The 24,196-nt window shown below is 38.8% G+C and overlaps 3 protein-coding genes across 3 annotated transcripts in view; all 3 read right to left on the bottom strand.

The window, feature by feature from the left end:
* Positions 1–2,528, bottom strand: part of fam151a (family with sequence similarity 151 member A) — a 7,125-nt gene extending 4,597 nt beyond the window's left edge. The window contains exons 1-4 of the mRNA XM_016523562.1: positions 2,294–2,528; positions 1,916–2,071; positions 1,542–1,691; positions 1,296–1,455 (exon numbers count right to left, since the gene is read on the bottom strand). Of these exons, the coding sequence (XP_016379048.1) occupies positions 1,296–1,455; positions 1,542–1,691; positions 1,916–2,071; positions 2,294–2,471 (644 nt within the window). The 5' untranslated portion in view covers positions 2,472–2,528. The remainder of the gene's footprint in view (positions 1–1,295; positions 1,456–1,541; positions 1,692–1,915; positions 2,072–2,293) is intronic.
* Positions 2,529–3,127: 599 nt separating this feature from the next.
* Positions 3,128–9,897, bottom strand: lrrc53 (leucine rich repeat containing 53). Its single transcript, XM_016523547.1, has 6 exons — positions 9,891–9,897; positions 9,690–9,806; positions 6,678–7,496; positions 5,213–5,611; positions 3,874–4,458; positions 3,128–3,822 (listed from the first exon to the last, which is right to left on the bottom strand). Exons 1-6 carry the CDS (start codon positions 9,895–9,897, stop codon positions 3,128–3,130), a joined length of 2,622 nt encoding a protein of 873 aa, XP_016379033.1.
* A 3,761-nt stretch (positions 9,898–13,658) lies between these two features.
* Positions 13,659–24,196, bottom strand: part of cryz (crystallin, zeta (quinone reductase)) — a 41,400-nt gene continuing 30,862 nt past the window's right edge. Inside the window, 4 exon segments of the mRNA XM_016523572.1 lie at positions 13,659–13,948; positions 14,112–14,207; positions 14,285–14,386; positions 17,680–17,829. Of these exon segments, the coding sequence (XP_016379058.1) occupies positions 13,787–13,948; positions 14,112–14,207; positions 14,285–14,386; positions 17,680–17,829 (510 nt within the window). The 3' untranslated portion in view covers positions 13,659–13,786.

Below are 24,196 nucleotides of genomic sequence, written 5' to 3'. Positions count from 1 at the left end.
ATGCAGATTTGAATTTAGCAGCTGATGATATGACCCACTGAACGTTATAATCACGCCGGTGTGATTGTATTAAATATAGAAAATATTAATCGGCTATTTTTTGTCCTTTGGAAGTTGCATTCAAAATCCACTTGGCTCAAAAATCTGAGGGGGCACTTGCCCCCTCACCTTGAATGGGCATGACGCCTCTGGTCCTGTATGCATTTGTACGATCCCAATTAGACTACTGTAACTCTATGTATAGGCCTATTGTTGCCCCTCAGACATGTCACATGATTGCAGTTAGTTCAAAATGCCACAGCTAGGTGAACACATCACACCTGTTCTGATTTCACTTCATTGACTACTGCTCAAATACAGAATTGAAAAGTTTTGTTTATTTGTTTTTAAGTCTTTGCGGAACCAGGCACCACAGTACCTATATGAACTACTACATCCGCCCTCACAAGCAAGATCGCTCAGATCTGGGGACTCTGATCTACAATATGTTCCTAGAACTAGACTTAAAAACAGGGGTGATTGCACTTTTGCGGTCATCGGTCCCAAGTTATGGAATAGCCTTCCGGCTTCAGATCCGCCCAAACCCTGTCAATTTTTAAATCCACCTTGAAGACGTACTTTTCTCAATGGTCTTCAATATCCCTTGATTCTCATCAGCATTTAACATCATTTGATTCAAGCTTTTCCCTCTATTTTACCTTATTTCATAGGCTTTTCATTTTTTATCATACTTGTATTGTTCCTATATCGTTTAAACATTTTGTGTTTTTTACTGTCTGTTTTCTTTTAGCTTTTGTAAAGCACTTTGGTTAACACCAGTTGTTTTTAAATGTGCTATACAAATAAACTTGTATTGTATTGTATTAAGAGCCACTTGCCTAAATTGAAGAGTATCCATGTTTTACTATTAAAGGGGTCATATGATGCTTTTTTAAAGATCATTATTTGGCTAAATAAAGTGCTTTTGCTTTCGCCTAGAAACACACAGCGTCTCCTTGACATGGCTGCTTCAACACTAACTGCGGTTACTGACACCATGCCTTCTTTCTTTGCGTGCACATTTGCGGCGGGATTATGCAAATATTTCCACATAGTGGGGTAGATATGTGGGGGCGTGTTAGAATGAGCCGTTTTAGGGGGGCGTGGCAGAGTCTTAACTTTGATAAAGAATATCTCTTTGGTTTTGAGACTTTAGTCTTTGCAACTTCAGGGATCTTATCTATGCACAATCAGCTTGTAACACTCCAAAGAGAAAGGAAAACTTGAAATCGCATCATATGACCCCTTTAACTTACTCTGAAGCATTGATTACTGGCCAGAAAACAGGGACATTAGGACCAGGAAGAATATCTGCATTTATCCACACCGGGCGGTTGATCCCCGTTTGGTTTTTTACTCTCAACAGATCCAGTGAGGGTTCCACAGCATTGATACTTTTAAAATCCAGCTTTATCCCTAAAGAAGAATAGACACAAAGCAATGTACATTATGTCTTCTGTATATAAAAGCAGATGTTCCAGGTACAGTTCCAGGTTGTTCACCTTTCTTTGATTTTAGTACAGCTTCCAGCCACTCCTCCAGAGTGTTGTCACTGTATATGTCCGGTGGATGGGCCATGATGGGAATATTGGTTTCATTAGCTGTGTTATAACCTTTCACATTTACATCAGCCTCTAGGATCATGACATCACCTGTAATATATTCAGTTAAATGAGTTTTTTAAGGTATTTCCTTACATAACATATGTAATATTATATCATATCTTATCAGAGCTCTTAACATAAATGGTGTGATCTCTTATCTAACACAATGCATATCACAGGAATAAGTTTATTATGCAACTGGTAATTGAATTGATTAAAGTGCAACCTTGAACAGTTAATCTTGTTAAGATAAAACAAAAGATCACTCTTACTGTTCAAGGCCTTGTTCATCTCAGATTTATTGTTGGCTGCATGATACCATGTTGCATAAAGACCATCTTTCTCCTGAATTTCTCCAATTTGGAGAAGAAATTCAAGCATGTCTCCATCAGATGGGAAAGGCTCCATTTCCATGTCGACTGAAGCATCTGAGATCACGCACAAGCAGTATTCAAATTGAACAACATTTAACAGGACAAATCAGTATTGATTTTTTAAATTTACTCTGACATTTCCTAATGCATACAATTTCATAATATGTACCTGATCAATGGTGATGCATATGGAACATTCTGAACTCTATATCAAGCGAGATTTAATGGCATACAGTTTATTGTAACATATTCAAAAACACCGAAGAGTCTCCATACCTGATCTTGTGATCACAAACACTGAAGTTAAGGTAATGATGAGAAGAAGTGCAATCAGTCCGATAACAACACATAACATGATGAACTTCTCTCTTGTAAAGATCCCCAGAAATGTTTTTGGTTCTTTTCTTTCTCCTTCCTCCTCACTGTTGCAGTTCTTTTCATCTTTTTGTTCCATTGTTTTGCAATATCAGATATCTAAATGTTCACTCAACGAGTCATTGCATCAATGTGCAGCTGCACAATGACTCTGTTTTCTCTGAGGTCCAAACTGCCTTTTATCTGCAGACCATAAAATGGTGTGATAGGCCGCACTTTGTATTCTTGCTGTCTTGTTTGCACCTCTATGCAAATATTAAACAACAAACTCCTCACACTTATTTGTAACAGAAGACAAGGAGATTTTCCATATCTGTGGCCTTGCAGACAAAAATACTTGCTTGTATGATACATATAATATTACATATGTACTGTACATTAAAAAAAACCATATTCTTTAAAATGGTGCAAATAAAAGATTATTTGAGTGTTTAAAAAGAAAATGCTACCTTTCTACTTTAAAATTTGAGGTTTACCTCAATGTTAGTTGCTGTTTCTTTTTTAACTATTTGTGAAATGTACTAGCAATTTCTGAGTGAAAAAAGTTTTATTGTTAAAATAAAATATATTTTATTGTTCAAAAATAAAAAAAATACACCATTTCTTTTTGTGTATAATAAAATGCAAATAACTTAAAACAAAACTACACTTCATTAAAAGTCCATATTTATCAGACATTTATCAAATGAACTAAGCTGTGCATGTTATCTGTTACATTATCTGTAAGGAATAACATTATCGGATTTTCTTATCGAGTGATGTTTGTGGCCTGTTGGTTGTTTTTTCGGGTAAAATGAGTCTTAACTTCCTCTTTGGTGAGCCCTCAGCTAAAGATACATACACTTGGATGACAGGTGCACCAGAGCTAATCAGGTCTGAACTGCTGGACTGATCCACCACATCCTGTGGAGCAGTGGATTCACTCACAGGAAGTGCAATATTTGGATTGGATAGCTGCTGAGTGTCACTGGAATCCAGATCGTCGGGGTGAGATGGAGCTGTAAGACAGTTGTGATCATCTGGAAGAGCTAAATTGAGTGTTAGTGGGAGTGTTGATGCCATTTGAGTTTCTCCCTGAACAGAAATATAATTTTGACCCTTTTCTATAGTGACATCATCTGTATCCTTAGACAGGGACTTTGATTCCTTGTTTCCTTTTTTAGCACGCTTCTTTTCAGAGATATCTTGTATAGTATCATTTTCCTCTTCCTCACTTCCTGAGCATTCAATGTTATCTTTAGATTTTTTGCTAGTTTTATTTAATTTTAATTTATCTTTTTTGTCCTTTTTGCTTTTCAGTTTTTCCTTCTTACCCTTTTTGTACATCTTGTCTTCTTCAATATCTTCTTTGTCAGTGGACTTTGGATGAACTCTGCTTTTTTGAAGGGGGTTTAAATTTAATTTAACTTTCAGTGTCCTCTTTGCATGTCCTCTGGTTATCTGGGTTTTTAAGTGTCCTTGTGTGCTGCTCTTAGTCTTACCCAGCTTTCGGGGGGGTTTCTGTGCAGATGTTTTAAAGTCCTTCATCCTGCTTTCCTTTTTGTGTCTGTCAGCCATTGTGGTGAGGACATGTTCCTCAGTCCCAGCTAGATCAAAAGTAACACTTCTTTGAGAATCTAATTTAAAGCCCAGCTCAGTAGCTTGACTTTCACCATGTCTCCCAGCGTTTGACTTGTCATAACCCAAGTTGTCTTTGTATAGCATGGCATTGTACATTTGTGCTCTGTTTTGAACTGTGTTACTCTCAGCTTGTCTGTAATCATAAGTCTGATGACAGTGCAGACAACCGATGGTTTGGTAAATCGGTTGAGCACCAATGTCCTCAGCCTGGTGCTTTAACAGTGAGTGATTTCCTTGAGTTATTTCATCGTGGATTTGGTCTGGGGGTCTGAATGTGGCTCTCTGGAGGGCCGAGAAATGATTACTGAGGGCCAGCTGCCGTATTCTGACAGCTGAGATGTCGTTTGAACCCCCACGATGTTGGGAAGAAGTACCCTGACTGCCCAGATAGTTCTTTGGAATGCCTGCCAAACTCTCTCTCTCATTATGTCTTTGTCCACCTATATCTGTGAATAAAACAGACATTTGAAATTTAAATGAATTAAATTAGTAATTTAAAACAGACATTTGAGAATGTGCTTAGAGGTATAAAACATCTAAATAAACTAGATGTCACCACTGGAATTGAAGAAATGGAAGGTGCTGCTATGCAGTTAACAGTTGGTTGTTTACAAAAGATTAGTTTTAAATACTGATATAGATTTATATATAACTTATGTATGCAATATAGATTTGTATATGTAATAAGTTACAATCGACTATAACTATACTATAACAAAAACAAAAATTAAAAATAAATTAAAACTAAACAGAAAAAAAAAAAAAAGATAAAAATATGACAAACATATTTATTTATAAATATAATAGTTTATAAATAACACTGAAGTAATAAATACTGGTTGGAAATCATGAGATTAAACATTAATTTGTTCTATTATATGTTTTCTTCCTAAAATATGATTATGAAGGTGTCATGTCAGTCTTATGCACACCCCTTCAAGTAAAGTGTAACCAATAATATTCTTAATTAATGGTAGATTATAAAATATATCATTTTATTTAAATGTATTATTATTCATATTATAATATTAAATGTTTTTCCAGATAATAATTTTACGCGTATTTGTAATATTTTCTAAAAAAATACAGCAAGAAGGTAATTATATTTGTGGGTCTATGGCAGTTAAAAGGTTTGAAAACCTCTTCCTTTGCAGACACTTTTAAAACATTTCAAAGCAAATGGTGTGCTTGCTAGTTTACCTTTGATCCTCTGTTGCAACACAGAATTTTTATCATTCCCTTCCTGTTGGTGATTAGCCAGCTGTTCACCTACATGAGTAGCTTTCTGCAGGACAATCTCTCTTTTGTTCTTTCCTACCGCATGTGCTGAAGAGCTGCACTTGTGACAGGTGAAATGACTCTCCAGCATGTCTGATCCCAGATAAGGAGAGTCTTCTCTGTCCCAGGGTTGATGGGATTTGTAGTTGCTGTTGTACAGTGCATGGCACTTAGTTAGAGTGTCCTTGCCTTGGCAGAAATTCCACTGGGTTGATTCCAGGCCGGACTCCCCAACTCTATTTTCTTCCTGCACCAGTTCAAATTTCTTACTGAGTTTGTGGTATGCAATGACAATCATTCCCAGGGTGATCCCAACACCACCTACAATTAAAAGCAGAATATATATATAAATAAATACATATATATATATAAACATACATATACTGTATATATATATTTTATTAATTTAATAATTGTATTAATAAATTGTCATGTGGTGTCGATCTAATCAGCTATCAAGTAAAAATAAAATATTTTCATACACCTTGAATATGTGAGTATACACATCTTATTTATTTTTTTAAAAATGTTTTAAAATAACTTTTCATGGAAAAAAGTAATGATCTATGAAAAATTGCCTAAATTATTAATTTATAAATAGCATTATGTTTCTGTGCAGTCACACCACATAACATTTTACAACCTAAACAAACCAATCTTATCTTGTCTTAAAATGATCTGATATTTTAATAGAATAATTGTCCTCAATGCACAATCATGAGCATATAATTTCTTCTTTTTTGTTTCCGCACATCAGTCACACCCCATGACTTTTTGGATTAAACAACAACAAAAACAATCAAAACAAAAACAGTTAAATGTCATTCTTTTAATCACCTTGACTTATATGTATGCTTTATTTTTGAATAAATAAAAGGAATAGTTCACTCAAAAATGAAAGTTGAAAATTTACCTTAGGCCCTCAGGCTATAAAACATAGATCGGTTTCTTTATCAGAACAGATTGGGAGAATTTTTGGCTACGTTATAATGGATTATGGACATGTGTTTTGGCCAGAAGTGATAGTTTAAAGTTAAAACCCCTTAAAGATGGATTTGTTTCTTACAGACACGCAGCTTTTCATTTCACAAGACACTAATTGATGGACTGGAGCCATGTGGATTACTTGTGGATTATTGTGATGTTTTTATCAGCTGTTTGGACATTCACTGCAGAGAATCCATTGTTGAGCAAGTTGCTAAATTTCTCTAAATCTGATTCAATAAAAAAACAAACTTATCTACATCTTGGGTGGCCTGAGGCTGAGAAATTGTTTAGCAAATGTTTTGGTGAACTACTTCTTTAAGACTATATAGTCATGTCCTCCATATAGTCCATATAGTCAGGTAGAAAGTTTTGGTATCAAGCATTTGCATTAGATACTCACCCAAAAATGAAAATACAATGGCAATAGCAACATTTCTAATATATTGCTCAGAAGTGATATATCTTTTAGCCACAACCTCCACTGTTATATTCCTGTTTGGTGGGACACAGTTAGCGTCAGTCAATTCCAGCACAGCTTGCACAGCTGCATTATCTGTATTCACACACACCATCCTCTGCCCATTGTACAAGACTTTTTCAGGAGCCTGAATGTAACTTTTGAGAAATGAGGCCAGCTCTCTCAACTCACATGTACAGCTCCAGAGGTTCAAATCAAGGTTCAGCACTGAGAGCCATGACAGATAAGAGAATGCATCTGGAGCACTGCGTAGATGATTGCGGGACAGATCGAGTCTGCGGAGACGAGGAAGCCCTCTGAAGCTATCACATCCTAAGTACACGATGAGGTTGTTGGACAAGTCCAATGTTTCAAGGTTCCTCAGATCAGCATGGGCAAAGGTTGTGGAGTTCAAGCAGTTGAGGAAGTTCCCCTCTAGTTGAAGTGTTTTTAAAGCTCTAGAGCTTTGGAACCAGCAGCCCTCAATGTCATTCAAATTGTTGTTACCAAGCTGGAGAGTCTCCAGTCTGTGGAGCCAGGAAAATGTGGAGCTGTCCAGGGATTGGCTGGAGATGCGGTTATGGTCCAGCAACAGCGTAGTTAGAAAAGAGAGGTTCTGAAAGGCATTCTCCATGATGCTAGAAATGGCGTTGTTGCTGAGTGCCAGAACAGTCATGTTGGATAATTCAGAGAGGACCATGTTGTCCACAGAATCAATGAGTCCATCAGTGAGCATCAAAGCTTTAGTAGAGCCTGGTGCATCTAAATATGATGAATAAAAACAGTTATATTACCAAAACTCCATACTTCAGGAATCTAATCAAAAAAAGCTTTATATCAGTATAGACTACTTACATAAAAAGTACAGAAATAGCAGTTGTCACTATATCTCCCAATAATATAGTAAGATGCATTAATTAAATGCTTAGATTCATGATCAAAGTATTTTTTATTGTGGGGGGCAAAGATGCAGCACAATGATGATTGAGAGATGATCTCTTTACTTGCTAAGAAAGTATAAACTATCAGTCAGAAGACAGAAGGCATGTAGTAGATTGTGTACAAGTTTTTTTCAGCAAAGTTTTAATTATGTTGATAATTTAGTGGCCTTATTGCATATCAAATATGATTTAGGCCGGTTTCACACCGCACGCGTAAGCAGAGCGTATTTTTTTCGGCGCGCATGTTAAGGCCGATTTCACACCGCACGCGTAAGCAGAGCAGAGGAAGCGCAGAAGCGGCGCGTATGCAGAGCGGGAGCAGCGCGCGCCCATTGTGCTTTCACACTGGCAGCGTTTGTCGCGCAGCTGAACCGCGGCTTGTTTACTGCAAATACAGACGAGTATCGTTCATTCGGTCACGCTTTTCATGTGTTCTCCGACAACTGTCTGTCATGTGCTTTGATATGGGCAGCATGCTGTGATGCGGCCGCGTTCCCCTCTGTCACGTGCATATAACATGCTGTACATATAATTTACATGATAAAAAGTAATCTTAAAGTTAATAAATTCCTCTAGTTTTAATAATTTAAACAGGCCTTTGAAGTTTGGGCAATAACTCCTGACAGTGATGTGTTTTCGTAGTTGATTCTGTGCTAACTCTATATATTTTTTCTTTTTTTAATGTTGTAGATTTAAGTAGCAAATGAGAATCGCTAAATTTATTGAATATATTTTGAGACAAAGGTCTTCCTAATGATGATCAGTTTGGTTTAAGATAATTAAAGCAACAGTTTTTCAATAACTAGAAGAATATGTAAAAGTATGGTATTTGGGGTAAAAGCGCCCCTGCTGTTGGGGCGAAAGGCACAATAATTAACATGATAATTAATAGATGGATGACTTTTCCAATTGTTGACATGACACATGGTTAGATTCAGATGGCAAATATCATATAGCCTATTATGTTGGGTGTCCACCTTAGAGATAATCACCATGTTTATAATGATATAATGATATAATGAAACCATCATATTTAAAAACATGATATTAATCATATCATATAATTTGCTGTTACTACTGTAAATCTATATTAACTTATGGGATCTCCTTCAATGCTTTCAGAATCTTTACTTTTTGTTTTGTTTCTGTATTTTAAAATATATTTTTATATTATCATTTTAATGACAGTATATTTATTGAACATTATTTATCAAAATAAGCAGAAAATAGCCTAGTACAAACTTTGCTAAAGTGATTGTTTTGAACAAGTATTAACTTATACATTAGTATAAAAAAATATTTTAGCTAAAGTATTTATCAATACTGTGTGCCTTTTACCCCGTGATTGTGAAACACGAAACACCTCACATGATTTTACAGTGAAATGTGTCATTTTTCATGTTAATCAGGTCAATTTTGATCAGGAAAAATGCACTGTGGCTTTAATTCAGCGTAAGCGGCGCAGCAAAAATAGACTCGGCGCCGAAACTATCGCGGCACTGCCGCTTCTGCTCTGCTCCTGCTACGCGCTGCCTCGCCGCCTCTGCGTGCGGTGGGAATGCTCTAATCTGTTAACATGGGCGCCGAAAAAAAAACCGCGCTGCTTCCGCGTGCGGTGTGAAACTATGGGATTACATTTCTGCCGCAATTCTGTGCGGGACAGGCAAATCACGTGGTCTCGCGAATCCTACCGCTGCGCTTCTGATCCGCTTCTGGTGTGAGTTGGCACCGCGTGGAGGACGTAACAAAACCTCTTCGGAGCCGTAACGCGCCGCAGACGTGTGCAGTGTAAATAAGGGGTCAGGGTTAAAAATGCACTTCCAACAGTTTTCAGTGTACTGAAAGGGATAGTTTACTCAAAAAATGAAATTTCTGTCACCATTTTCTCACCCTCATGAGTAAATCAAAAGATATTTTGAAGAATATTTCAACTTTTCTTGTTTTTGTGAACCATCCTTTTAAAATTATCTTAAAAACAAACAGACAAAGTTCTTTAACCACATAATTTACTTACCAATAATGTTTAAGAGTTTATGACAGATGATGACATCTTCAGAACACACCACACAAGAAGAAGGGCAGAGTAATGACAGCTGAACTTGAGAGATCACCATCAGTAGAAGGCAGACACCTGAGAGGAACCATTAGTATAGTGTTCACCTATGCTAGTCTGACAGTTTTTTTTCAGCACTGTGAGACAACAATATGCACATACTTCTCATGATTTACTGATGTCAGATAGTGTTGGATTTCCAAAATGGCTTATGTGGTTCATGGCCTTTGATCAGCTTTTTTCAAGCAACAACAATTATACAAAATAATATAAAACAAAGCAAAAAGCAAGGACTTGTCAACAAAAGTACAACAGAGTTCTTTAGTCCAGATCTACATTCACTGACTAGTACTTGGTCATAACTAATTCTTTTTTTTCTCTCTCTTTTGTTTTGGCAACTGCACCTGATGCTGCGCTCCCCTGACCTCTGTTGCCAGGAGATGCTGACTGCCAAGACAGATGATGAAGGTAAAGTTATAAAACATGCATGATCTTTCACCTGATTCCTTCTGTGGAGGCGATTCTGCTTTCTGTATAGTGTGTGAGGACACTAGCAACACCTGCCACATATTCTTTGACTGTAACTGTAAAATAAGAAAGCGACTGATAATAGTTTCACATCTCAAACAGCTACTATTTAACTCCTCTTTGAGGAAATGTCTTGCTTTAAATCTTAATTTACATAATACAGCCAAATTGAACACAAAACACTGACAATCCTCAGTACAAAAATAAAATAAATTAATTATATAAATTTTTCAGGATTCTTTGATTAATAGAAATTAGAAATAGATATTTTTTGTAAAAATGTAAAAGTATTTACTGTCACTAATACTGTCTATTTAATGCTTCCTTTATAAATTATTAATCTCTTTCAAAAAATATCTTACTGACCTGATATACATATACATATATATATAGAGAGAGAGAGAAGTAAATGGATGTATGCATAAATACATAAAAAAATAACATCCATCTATCTATCTATCTATCTATCCTGGGTTAAATTCAAGCCAAGTTTTTAAACATTTTACAGTTAAGCAAATTACATTTTTATCACATAATCAATACATACAAACACTCTGTGCTTACCACACATGGAGCAGCAAAATGTCGAACACTCGTATCCATGTGCTGAGGGTCCAAATAAGTTTCTAAACCTTTGCTCAGTATTAGATTCTTAATGGTTCCACTGTAATACAGTCATGCTGTGTCTCAGTGAGTGATCTCAGTGCAAATGGGGCACGTGTTGAACCAGCATGTTACCTGATCTCAGAAATGTAGTAGTGTTCAGCACTGATGCTTGACAGTCACAAAGACACTTTCTTAAGTTCTAAGTTCTTATTTACATTGTTCCATTTTTTTTTACACAGAGGCAGCCCTAAACTGATGGACAATCAGCTGTCAAATTATTACAATACAATGCTGTGTTGATCATCTGCTAATTATTAAAATCTGTAATGCGTACAATGGAAATACCATTTTGAGGCCTGTTAAAAGGACAGTTTACCAAAAAATGGAAATTATGTAATGATATACTTTTTTTTACATACTATGGAAGTCAATGGAGACAATCAACTGTTCGATTACCCACATTCTTCAAGATATCCTCTTTTGTTTTCAGCAAGAGATATGAACTCATACAGGTTTGGAACAACTTTCAGAGTGAGCAAATGATTGATGAACAATCTCTTTAATTTCTGTTTGCCTAATATTTACTATTCATGTTATTTATAGAAAATTGGATGAGAAGTAATTTCCTACAACTAAATGCAGCAGCTAGACTTCTCAACAGCCCAGTTCTGTCAATACTACATTGGCTCCCTATTGAACATCACATTTAAAATTTTTAAAACATCTTAAAATCCTTCTGATTACTTAAAGCTGCAGTCCGCGAATTTTTTTGGTTAAAAATGATCCAAAATCAATATTTGAGCAAGTACATAACCAGCCAGTGTTCAAAACTATCGCCTTACTTTAGCCCGATTCACAACGGTTATCTTATAATAATGTTTTCTAATTTGAGTGGTACGGTTAGGTTTTCATGGGAAATTCGAGCATGCTGCTGCGTCATTACGTCACGTCTGTAAACATAAAGAAGTTATCTACTAGGCTTACTGACCTGATATACATATACATACATATATATATAGAGAGAGAGAAGTAAATAGAAATTGAAATCTACACACACACTATACTCATAGTCACGCAATGCTGATTTTGTTAACATTAATAATCTGAGAATAAAGTATTAATATAATAATAATTTGCACCTAGATAATTCCGCAAGTAACTGCAATTCCAGGTTTTCAAACAGACTGCAGCTTTAAAAAGCTGTAAATCGTTTAGCTCCCCAGTACTTAAGCGAGCTCTTATCGCTTTATAGCCCCTCACGTATATTATGGTCTCAGATTCTGGTCAGTTGATAATACCTAGAATATGTTCGGGAGGCAGACACACTCTGTCAGTTTAAATATAGATTAAAAACCCATCTCTTTAAACTAGCATACACATAACACATGATCACATTTAGCTTGCATTCAGCTTTAGCTTGCATAAATTAGGTCAGCCGGAACCGGGAACACTTTGGATAAGACCCAATGTATTCTTATATTAGTCTCTCTGATTCATCCTTATTGGGTTACCTTATCCAGTCTGCATTCAGATCAGATGGTAGACCTGCACCTTATGACGACAGCTCACAACAGCCCTGAATGTCAGTGGAGATCATGACACCTAGACGAGCCCATAGAGACAAATCCCCTGTAAAGACCTCAATGCCACAATAGCTATCGGCACAGATCCTCAGTAAAGACCACGAGAACCTGACAAGTCATCTACACAGTCCCTGTGGCCAGCTTCGACTCCTTCACCATGTGAAGTATCCCAATATTCAAGCAGTAGGAATTTGATGAATATTCTGAATGATATCAATCCACAATCTGACTTGTGATGCAGCCTGTAATTAAACCACACCAGGTTGGTTTGCCTGGCTAGAAGAGAACTGGCCAGCCAGCTAAGCCTGAGTTTTAAAAAAAAATCGATTTCTGTTACTGATGGAGTTTGGGTTCCTTGCCACTGTTGCCTCTGGCTTGCTTAGTTGGGGACACATAACATTGAGTAATATTATTCAATCAACTGTCCAGACATTATTGGAAGAGAACTGAACTGAGATGGATGACAACATAGTTTTCTCCAGAGCTGCTTTACAGCTGAATTGAACTACTTTCATAATCTATGATTTTTACACAGTAATTGAATGGAACTGAATCACCACTGAACTGACACTATTATTTTTTCAGGGCTGCTTTACAGCAGAATTGATCTCTGAGCCATCATTTAACCATTATTTTCCTGTTTATCCCTTTAAAGCTGTATTTGTTACGTATCCGGTCCATGATCTTTGCCTGTTTTCCTGGATTTATCACTTTAGTCTTGCCCTTTTGATTCTGTTCGCCGGGCCGTCTATGAACTCTCTGCCTGTTCTGTTCCGGCTAAGGAGGCCATCTATGAATCCTCTGCTTGTCCTGTCACGGCTATGGAGGCCGTCTGTGAACTCCCGCTTGCACATGGATCTGCATGTCTCACGTCTTGTCAGCCCCGTAACAGTATTGATATTGCATATAGTGCTATTTAAATAAAGGTGACTTGACTTGAAGATTTAATTATGTTTATTTAATTTCATTTCCACAAAACAGGTCTCTATGGTCTGTTTCATATATGCGATTCATACATGAAAATATCATGTAGCTGAATGTAGCAAAAAACAGTTGACGGTAGCCATTGACTTCCATAGAATTTTTTCCCCATTCTTGGCTACCATCAACTGTTTGGTTACCCACATTCTTCAAACTATGCTAATTTGTGTTCAGCAAAGAAAGAAATTCATATAGGGTTGGAACAATATGAGGCTGACTAAATGATGGCAGAATTTTAATTTTTGTTCCAAACCTGTATGAGTTTCTTTCTTCTGTGAACACAAAATAAGACACTCCCTTTAATGCAATGACAGTTTATTTATGTTGCATTGGATCGGATTTTTTACTTCCTGCATAATTTCAGATGATCAAAATCATCTTGCCACTGGCTCCAGGGCTGTTGATGATGTCTTCATGAGCCTGGGATGCTTTATCAAGTGTATATTCAGGACCAATGACAGGTTTCAACCAGCCTGTCTCCATTCCTGCAAAAAGAGCTGCGGCACACTCGGTTGTTTCCTTCTGTGAAAGACACGGATAAAGAAAAACTGTCTGTATCTTACCATGAATCCTTTGCAAAATAAGATTTGTCATAGGTGATGATGAATAAATGCATTATATGCCAAGCATAAATTCTAGAAAGCAAGAAAATGTTAAATATGTAATGTCAGGAAGCCCACCGTACATTAGATGTATTGTATAAAGCCACACCAATGATGCTGGTCTCTTTCATCATGGTGTCTCTGGGGTAGATTTCAATAGGGCCTCTAGAGCCAACAATCTGAAAGGAAGAACAATATGATGAAAACAAAAACAAAAATGTTCAAAACACTTGCTAAACAAACACAGGGTACTTACAATAACTCTGCCACCAAAGTCAAGCAACTGAAGATCATTACTGAGGTTGACGTTGGACAACATCTCAATGATCACATTCATGCCTTGTCCACTGGTAGCATTCTAAACACAGGAGAAAAATAAAAAAATTGCACAAACACAAACTATTTGTATATAAAGTATATCCATGATAAAGTCAGACTAGACTGTGCAATGTGTGACTTAGACTACCATTCAAAAATTTCAGAAAGTTTTTCAGAAAAGGGGTCAGAAAGTTTTTTTTTTTTTAAATATACATTTTAATTAATCACATGCGATTGTCATGCACATCTCGTCAGTAAAGCCGGTTCTGTGATTAGTAATAAATCTCCATCATCTGCTTTCAGATGGAGCGGCATTTACTACACAGAGCCGTAGTTCACTGACAATTAGGCAATATCACGTTCATAATCGCAGATGAATCGCATTCGATTATGAACGCGATATTGCCTAGCTTGTCAGTGAACTACGGCTCTGTGTATTAAATGCCGCTCCATCTAAAAGCAGGTGATGGCAATTTACTACCAATCACGGAACCGGCTTTACTGACGTTATGCGCATGCGATTAATTGCACAGCCCTAATACGTTTACTCAGCAAGGATGCATTAAATAGATCAAAAGTGCAAGTAAAGACATTTATAATGTTTGACAGATTTCTATTTGAAATAAATGCTCTTTTGAACGTCCTCCTATTCATCAAAGAATCATGAAAAATGTATCACAATTTCCACAAAATTATTAAGCAACTGTTTTCAGCATTGATAATAAGAAGAAAGTTTTTTCCCCCCCATCAAATTTCTTAACGTGTAATATTTGTATGGACATAAAAAGATTCAACAACTGAGACATAAATAACAATTTTCACAGACATTTGTTTAACAGAAATGGAATGAGTCCCTGAACAGAGCAGGGGTCCATATCAAAGTATCAGTCAGTATGTAGCAGTCTGTTTGTGGTGTGTCCACCAGCTGCTTTAAGTACTAGATTGAATCTCATCTTAATGAACTAAAGCCCTATTTGGACGATAATTGTTTCTCATGGGGACGTAAGTTATTTTCACCATTTATAGGGGGTAATCAGTCATTTTATTGCCATCCGAATTTAGAATGTCAGTGTTTATCTTTCACCACCCGCGTCAATTTATTAATCAAATAATAAATAGGATTATACAGTTAGGTCCATTTATATTTGGACACAGGCACATTTGTTGTTATTTTAACTGCTGACCAAAAATATTCAAGTTACAATTATATAATGAATGTGGCCTTAAAGTGCACACTCTGAGGTTTAATTTGAGGGTATTCTCATCAAAATTGGAGGAAAGGTTAAGGAATTACAGCTCTTTAATATTTACCACACCCCTTTTTCAAGGGACCATAAGTAATTAGACAATTGACTCAAAAGCTGTTTCATGGACAGGCATGGGCTATTCTTTCGTTATTTCTACATCAATCAAGCAGGTAAAAGGTCTGGAGTTGATTCTAAGTGTGCCATTTGCATTTGGAAGCTGTTGCTGTGAACCCACATCATACGGTCAAAGGATCTCTCCATACAAGTGAAAAAGACAATTGTTAGGCTTCAAAAACAAAACAAATCCATCAGAGGGATAGCAGGAATATTACAAGTGGCCAAATCACCAGTTTAATACATTCTGAGAAAAAAGAACACACTAGTGAGCTCAGCAACATAAAAAGGCCTGGATGTCCACGTAGCACATCAGTGGTGGATGATCTGAGAATCCTCTCCATGGTAAAGAAAAACGCTTTCACAACATCCAGCCAAGTGAAGAACACTTTCCAGGAGGTAGGCGTGTCACTGTCAAAGTCTACAATCAAGAGAACACTTCACAAGAGCAAATAAAGAGGGTTCACCACAAGGTGCAATCAAGACCAGATTAGTAGAGCGCAGTCTCGGGAGTACCCCCCGGCCTGCGAGGGGCGATGGGGGTATGTGACGAGTGGGGGCGGGGCCGAAAGCCGTGGGAACGGAGCGAGGCCGGTGGAGTAATTGATAATGATCGACACCTGCACCACTCACCGGTCTCGAGTCTCACAGAGGAGCTCCGGAAGGATAAAAAGGAGGAGTGACGACAGTGTCGGATGAGAGAGGACCAGGCCTGGAGTTTATTTTGTGTTTTGGTTTTGTTTGTAAGTCGTCCGCGAGGGGCTGTCACGCTGTTTTGTGTTTGTTTATTTTATTATTAAAATCTTAAATGTTCGCAGGTTCCCGCCTCCTTCTTCCCGAACTACGAACGTTTGTTACAATGACCTTTTTGAGGGTCTCTTTTATTAATAAAAATTTTATCCTCTTATGGCTGGAATAAAATTATAAGATAGATTACTCTTTTGGAGTTACTTGTGTGTATTATTCACTCCACAATGGATGTTTTGCACTGCATTTGGACCCCATATTGTTATATTATAATCTACATTATGTGGTATGGTATGACCATACCATGACGAGTTTTTACCCTATATTTGTTTTTAATTTTTTAATTTATGTGTTTATTTTGTTGGCCCTTCTTTATCTGTTCTCTTCACATTTGATTTTAGTTTAACATATTTCACAATTATTTTTATACATTTATATATTTATTTACTGTATACACTATGTAAACATTTATATATTTATTTGTTATTATTATTATTATTTAATTGCAATAATATATATTTCATAAAACTAATTCAGCTTTAGTGACCATAAGACACTTATTTCAAAAACATAAAAAACAGTAATACTTATAGGGTTAGTTCACCCAAAAATGAAAATTCTGTCATTAATTACTCAACCTCATGTCGTTCCAAACCTGTAAGACCTTCGTTCATCATGAAGTTAAGTGGATACTCTCCAAAATAGTGGAAGACGGTAACTCGGGGTGAAGAATTGAATAAATTATGTTATTATTGTTTTCTTTGCGCACAAAACGTATTCTCGTAGCTTCGTAAAATTACAGTTGCACCACTGATGTCACATGGACTATTTTACCAATGTCCTTGTTACGTTTCTGGACCTAGGAACATTGCAGTTGCATTGCTGTCTACGGAGGATCAAAGAGCTCTCAGATTTTATCAAGAATATCTTAATTTGTGTTCCGAAGATGAACGAAGGTCTTATGGGTTTGGAACGACATGAGGGTGAGTAATTAATGACAGAATTTTCATTCTTGGGTGAACTAACCCTTTAACAATGAGATTTTTATTAACTAATGTTAACAAAGGTAATAAACACTATACAAATGATATTGAACATTGTTAGTTCATTTTAGTTAATGCATTAACCCAAAAAAAAAAAAACTTTTGACTCCAAAATCTTGAGCGATAGAGCAAAATTCTAAAAAAAAAAAAAAGTCATAAAACTTAATAAGAAAGAGTTAAACCTTAATTTTATCCAAATAGTCTTTTTCTCTGTGGTTGAATGCAAGATGAGCTCCATTGCTGAGCACCAGCTGCATACCCTCAGATGTCCCTGCTGTACCCAGAACTTTAAGGCCAAATGCTCGTGCGATCTGACATGCTGCAATGCCTACCTACAAACACAAGATTAAAATTAATTTTATCTTCAAGGAAAAAGATAAACCATGGTAACCATGTTTAAAGATAAACCATGGTAACCATCCCCGAGAGGGAACGAGACGCTGCGTCCTCTAGCGGACACTTTGGGGAATGCTGCCAGCATGAGCGGTGTCTGAAGCACGTGTGAAAAAACTCCAATTCTATTGTTCCATGTAGCCCGTGACATCATGAGCGGGCACCAGGAAGTATAAAAGGGGTCCCGCTGAAGACGTCACCAACTTAGTTGTCTGAAGGAGACATGTAACAGGCAGGCCCGAAGGCATGGCAAGGGGACGCAGCGTCTTGTTCCCTTTCGGCGAACCATGGTTACATGCGTAACCCGAGGCATTACCCTTCTAGGGAACTCATGCTGCATCCTCTAGCGCACACTTTGGGGAACAAAATGCCAACTATGCCATGCCGAGGCGCATGCCACATCCACCTGGTGAGAGACCAAGGAGGTGACATACACCTAACCTTTCCTCAGAAAGGGGCCAAGCCACTGACGCCCCAGGCCGCTCACATAACTTGGCAGAAATGGGGAGCCCAATCTCCAGATGAGGAGGGACATCCAAACCAAGTTAAGAGTATATCTATCCTCAGATAGCTATGCCATGTGAGCAATACTAGCCTGGATACACAAGACCACTGAAGAGGCTAAACTAGAAAGCCTCTAGGTAGGAGCTCAAGGAGATCACAGAGTGTGCATGGGCTATCTGCTTACTATCCTCTTTAGCCTATCCTCTTTAACCTTGCTTACACATAACACATTTCTAATATTCAAATCGGTTAAAGGATTGTTAGGCTGCATTAATTAGGTCAACCAGAACCGGGAACACTTCCCATAACACCCGATGTACTTGTTACATCGTAAGAAGAATGGCATCTACGCTAATATTAGTCGTAGATGCCAGAAATAATATATATATATATATTACATATATAGAAATAATATTATTTCTTTCTTATTCTGAGGACAGCGTAGCCACCAGATCCAGTCTGTATCCAGATCAGATGGTCACTGCAGTCCAAGGTTATTTTCGTAAACGAAAACTAAAACTAAGACTAAAACGATTGATGAAAAAACAATTTCGTAAACTGAAATAAAATAAAAAATCAGTTTTGATTGATGCACGGCTGTTCACGGAAAATTGAGCAAGACACCACAGTTACAATATCATGATTATGGTTAAATAAGAAAAAGCCACCAGATCCAGTCTGTATCCAGATCAGATGGTCACTGCAGTCACCCGGATCCAGTATGTATCCAGCCCAGATGGTGGATCAGGACCTAGAGATGACCTCTACAGCCCTGAATCTCAGCGGAGATCAGGACAACTAGATGAGCCCCAGAGACAGATCCGCAGTGAAGACCTTGTCACCTAGACGGCCATCGGGACAATGACAACCATATGAGTCCTCTGCACAATCTGACTTTGCTGCAGCATGGAACAAACTGCTGGTTCGTCTGGCCAGAGGAGAACTGGCCTCCCGACTGAGCCTGGTTTCTCCCAAGGTTTTTTTTCTCCATTTCTGTCACTGATGGAGTTTTGGTTCCTTGCCGCTGTTGCCTCTGATTTGCTTAGTTTGCACAGATACTATTTGAACTGAACTGAGCTGGATGATGACATCACTGAATTCAATGATGAACTGCCTTTAACTGAAAATTGAGTGTTTACTATTGTCCTTTTGCATTATTGACTCACTATTTTTCTATTTAATACTGTAAAGCTGCTTTGACACAATCTGTATTGTTAAAAGCGCTATACAAATAAAGGTGACTTGACTTGACTTTACTATCCTGGCAAGGCTCAAGGAGACTGCTACTTAGAAAGCCTAGGTAGGGGAGCAATCACCAGGCTAGTACATAGCTATTCTTGGATGGCTATATACCTAGGAAGGGGTTACTAGAAAAGGGGACCTACTGAAACCGCCAAGACCACCAGCAATGGGCTGTCTGCTTAAAGCCCTAAAAGGGGAGACAGCACTGTCCAGGCAAGTGCTCAAGGAGACTGCTACTTAAAACCCTAAGAAGGGGAGCAATCACCAAGTTAGCACATAGCTATCCTCAAATAGCTATGTTTCTAAGAAGGGACTCTAAAACACAGCCAACTCCAGATAGCTGTATTATAAGTAAGCTGTCCTGCCATAATCATGAATGAATGAATGATGTATTTATATAGCGCTTTATTGTGTAGAAGGGGAGAATCTCCTCAACTACCACCAGTGTGCAGCATCCACCTGGATGATGCGACGGCAGCCACAGGACAACGGCGCCAGTGCGCTCACCACACACCAGCTACAGGTGGAGAGAAGAGAAAGTCATAGAGCCAATCAAGTGGTTGGGGATTATTAGGAGGCCATGATTGACAAAGGCCAGGGGGACAATTTGGCTAGGACACCGGGGTTACACCCCTACACTTTACGAGAAGTGCCATGGAATTTTTAATGACCACAGAGAGTCAGGACCTCGGTTTAACATCTCATCCGAAGGACGGTGCTTTTTGTCAGTATAGTGTCCCCGTCACTATACTGGGGCGTTAGGACCCACGCAGACCACAGGGTGAGCACCCCCTGCTGGCCTCACTAACACCTCTTCCAACTGCAACCTAGTTTTCCCAGGAGGTCTCCCATCCAGGTACTGACCAGGCTCAACCCTGCTTAGCTTCAGTGGGCAACCAGTCTTGGGCTGCAGGGTGATATGGCTGTGAATCATGGCTGATTAATTTCTCCTATAGTAATTATTAATATTACTAATAACCATAGCTATTACTAATATTCCATCTTTATTTGACCCTCTAACTCTAGCACTCTCTATTCTAATTCTACTCTTTATAAAAAAAAAAAAACTTGCCCCTTTTAGATTTGCACTCTATTTATTTACTATCTGCTTGTTTTCTTGAAAAAAAAAAAACTAACACTTGCTTCTCTAATCTTTTTGTATTCTATCTATTTGTTTTCTTTGTATTTATTATACATTTAAAAAAAAGCAAAAAAGGCCTCTAACACTAGCTTGCTCTATTCTTTTACTATTCTATCTGTTTTCTTTTTATTTATTATATGATTTAAAAAAAAAAACTTGCTACGTGTACTGCATTAAGCTAACTGAGACTTGTTATAGCACTTGCATATCATTGCTCTTTTGTTGATTTTGATTGCTTCCATTGTCCTCATTTGTAAGTCGCTTTGGATAAAAGCGTCTGCTAAATGTCTAAATGTAAATGTTAATATACTTAGCAGTAGTCTTGTCAAAAGTACCGACCGTGATACCAGTCGGTACTGAAATTTTAAATACGCTCACACAAAAGCACATGGGAGCATTTGAAAGCCGCACTCAGCGGATCCCTAATATATCTGCACATAGACAGATCCTCTGATAGACGCGCCTTTCAAATGCTCCCGTGTGCTTCTGTGTGAGCGCTTGGTGAAGAGCGTGAAGCGATCATTGTAGCCAATCACAGTCATATCTGTTGAGTGTTTGAACACTATGGCCAATCGGTGCTGTTTAAGAATCCACTCAACAGCACTCAAATGTTAGCAGGAAATGGATGTTTTTAAAATTTCAGTACCAACTGGTATCGTGGTTGGTACTTTTGACAACACTACTAAGCAGGTCCCTAAATCAGTGTCAGTCCCATAGAGGCTAGCAAACCACCATGTTATTGACATGTAGCAAATTAGCTCAGAAGGGAAATGTATATAAATAATTACAATTAATTATAATTAATGGAAGTGGATGACTGAAACCGTTAGAGAAACCAGAGAAAGCGGTTATGGAAAATTAGTCAGTTAACCACCAGTGAAACCATCAGCGCTGTTTTATAACGGGGTCTACAGCTTATCCTAAACCTCTGTTTCGTTTAGTTAAATGTACGATACTTGCATTTCCTTGGCCTTGAACGAGCGTCTGGATGCATTCTCAGATGAAAGTCTTGATGGTTTGGAGGTTCGGTGGTGGAGGAGTCACGATCACGTTCTTCCGGGTTTGAAGTGATGAACTCCAGAAGATGTTATTCTGACTCGGTGGTGGTCGGGAGAGTTTTCTCCCAGATGAAGGTGATGAAGAGCAATGAGAGATATCAGTTGAGATCCAAGGATCGTTGGTGAATGTAAAGACAAGGCCGAAGCCTGGCGCAGACTTGAGGGTTGCAGGAGAGTTCTAGCTCACATCCTCATCTTCTCAGAAAGTAACAGAACGGCAGACTCTCTGGGCGATATGTCACGCCCGCACCGGCTCAGGCTCTCCACACGGGCAGCAATCAGAAGATTCAGCAGAAGACCGAGGGCAGAACTGTGCATGAGCCCTTTAAAGTCTGGGAAGAGTCACGCCTCTCAGGATGGGCTTGACCAATGAGAAAGGCTGAATTTCCAGGCGGGAGGTTGGAAATATTGGGGGGTTTTATGACCCTTTGTCTGAGAGCATGGTAATTTGCATATGTAATTTGACTGGTTGTTGATGCAAAAATTACTAAAGATTCGTAGAACACTAATATGTTGCCTATGTACCAACATATAATATACACTCTCGTTTAGATCATCAGAAGACGAATTCATAGATAATAAACATGGTATAGGTAAGATTACATGAACGAGTAGTTCTATCATAAGCATGCATAAAACAGTATACAATACAAAAGACAATATACAAGAACAGTAATAACATACACAATGACCTGAAGGATAAGTGTGTTCATTCAAAGAAAGGTTTTTATATTAATTAATTAGAGAAGAGTCAATTTTTATGGGCATTATATTTTTCCTATGGTTGAAAGATCCCCTTTCGAATGTTGTTGTCCGTCCAATAGACAACAGCGAGCGACTGCAAAGGTGCAGAACAATCAGACACGCACCTGCCACTCATGGCTGGGAGACAGTGGTGGCTCACGGGCTGTTGTTTGCCTCTTTGAGTGGTTGTGGTGCCATGGTGGATGCTGTCAGTTGGTGTGCTGTGGTGATGTAAGCTGTAGCAAGGTGCGGGTACTCGAGTTTATGCAGCAGGTGTCGAGGCTGTGTCACCTGTCATCCTGAAGTGAGTTGGTCTGGGTAAGATGGTCGTTTTGTTATGGAGATTTTGTAGTGTGAAGAGAGTTTCAGACTGACCTAGTGATGGTGGCAAGGAGGGCAGCAGGTGGTTGTTAGCCTCTGTTCAGCTCGATCGTCACCAGAAGTCTGATGTTTGTGGTGTCACTTTGCTCTTGTGGTGGCACCGACTTGAGCTTGCCTGAGTTGTGTTGGTAGAGGTTTCGCTGTTGGGCATGTGGGTCCGTTGCTCCATCCAACGTTGTCTGTCTGCTTTTGGGGTGTCGACTGGTTTTAAGGGATGCTCCTCCCTTGGAGGGGTCTGATGCTGTGTTGCGTCAGGCAAGGAGTCAGAAGTTTGTCCTTCTCAGTACTCCTTAGTTGAGTTTTGTTCAAGGAGCTCTTTTGCAAGTGTCAGCAGCTCCTGTAACCCAGAAGTAGGCGTGTCCAGCTGTCCTTGTGTAGCCTCCGTTCGGCACCTGTGTGAAGGGTGTGGAGGAGGATGTTGTGGTGGACTGCTGTTGGACATACCGTGGTGTTTGCAGGATGAGGACGCCTTTTCCCAGTGGTTGGTCTGGAACCTGGGTCTGTTGCCATGGTGATGGCTCTGTCCTCTTCTGGCTAGGGGCTTTCTGTAGAAGGGTTTTGCATTGTGCCAATGCTGGGTGCCTTCTGGTGCCCACTTTGGATTCTGAGTTGTGAAGTTCAGAATCAGTGGGGTCTGACAAACACCTTTAGTGGAGGCCTTGTGCTTGTTAAAGGCCTTCTGTGTCAGGTCACACAGTTGTTGAATAGGCATTGTGCGGCAGGCTATAATGCCTAAATGGTGACTTACAATAGGATGGAGGTTTCGGAGGAAAAGGTTCTTGCAGCTGGTGTCCTCCGCCATCCCAGGGTAATTGCGAGCTTTGGAGTAAGCTTGTCGAAGTCTGTGGTAGTAAGCATGGGGAGTTTCATGCCGGCCCTGCTTGGTGTCTGGGGCAGCGATCAGTCCGTGTTCAGACTCTGGGTCTGAGAGTATTTAGGTTGCCAGATGTGTTGTCTCTGGCCAGCTCGTTGGGGTCTGTGGGGCCACACGGTGTGTGTGTCTGCAGTGATCCTCTGGAAAGGTCCCTGCCCCACCCCCTTGTGGCTGCTGGTTGGTGACGTGTGAACAGTGGCTCTCGCCCCCCCCCTCGCAGGTTCGGACTCTTGGCTGAGGGGGCCTGGGCCTGCTTGCCAGGGGAAGTTCTGTTTCGTGTTTTCCCTGTCTGTTCACCTTGTGGTCTGCAAGCATATTCCAGTTAATTTGTGACATTGAATTCACCTCGGGCTGCTTGCAGG

Source organism: Sinocyclocheilus rhinocerous, unplaced genomic scaffold, assembly GCF_001515625.1.
Source record: "Sinocyclocheilus rhinocerous isolate Xijiao unplaced genomic scaffold, SAMN03320098_v1.1 scaffold930, whole genome shotgun sequence".
In the NCBI taxonomy this organism is placed as follows: Eukaryota; Metazoa; Chordata; class Actinopteri; order Cypriniformes; family Cyprinidae; genus Sinocyclocheilus; species Sinocyclocheilus rhinocerous.
This window is presented reverse-complemented; position numbering and strand designations above follow the sequence as displayed.

Excerpts from the sequence above, each read along its gene's own strand:
- lrrc53 (XM_016523547.1), bottom strand. Across the intron at positions 5,612-6,677 it reads CATTGTATTTTCATTTTTGG|GTGGTGTTGGGATCACCCTG; the intron begins GTGAGTATCTAA and ends TTTTAATTGTAG. Across the intron at positions 4,459-5,212 it reads GTTGCAACAGAGGATCAAAG|ATATAGGTGGACAAAGACAT; the intron begins GTAAACTAGCAA and ends TTTTATTCACAG.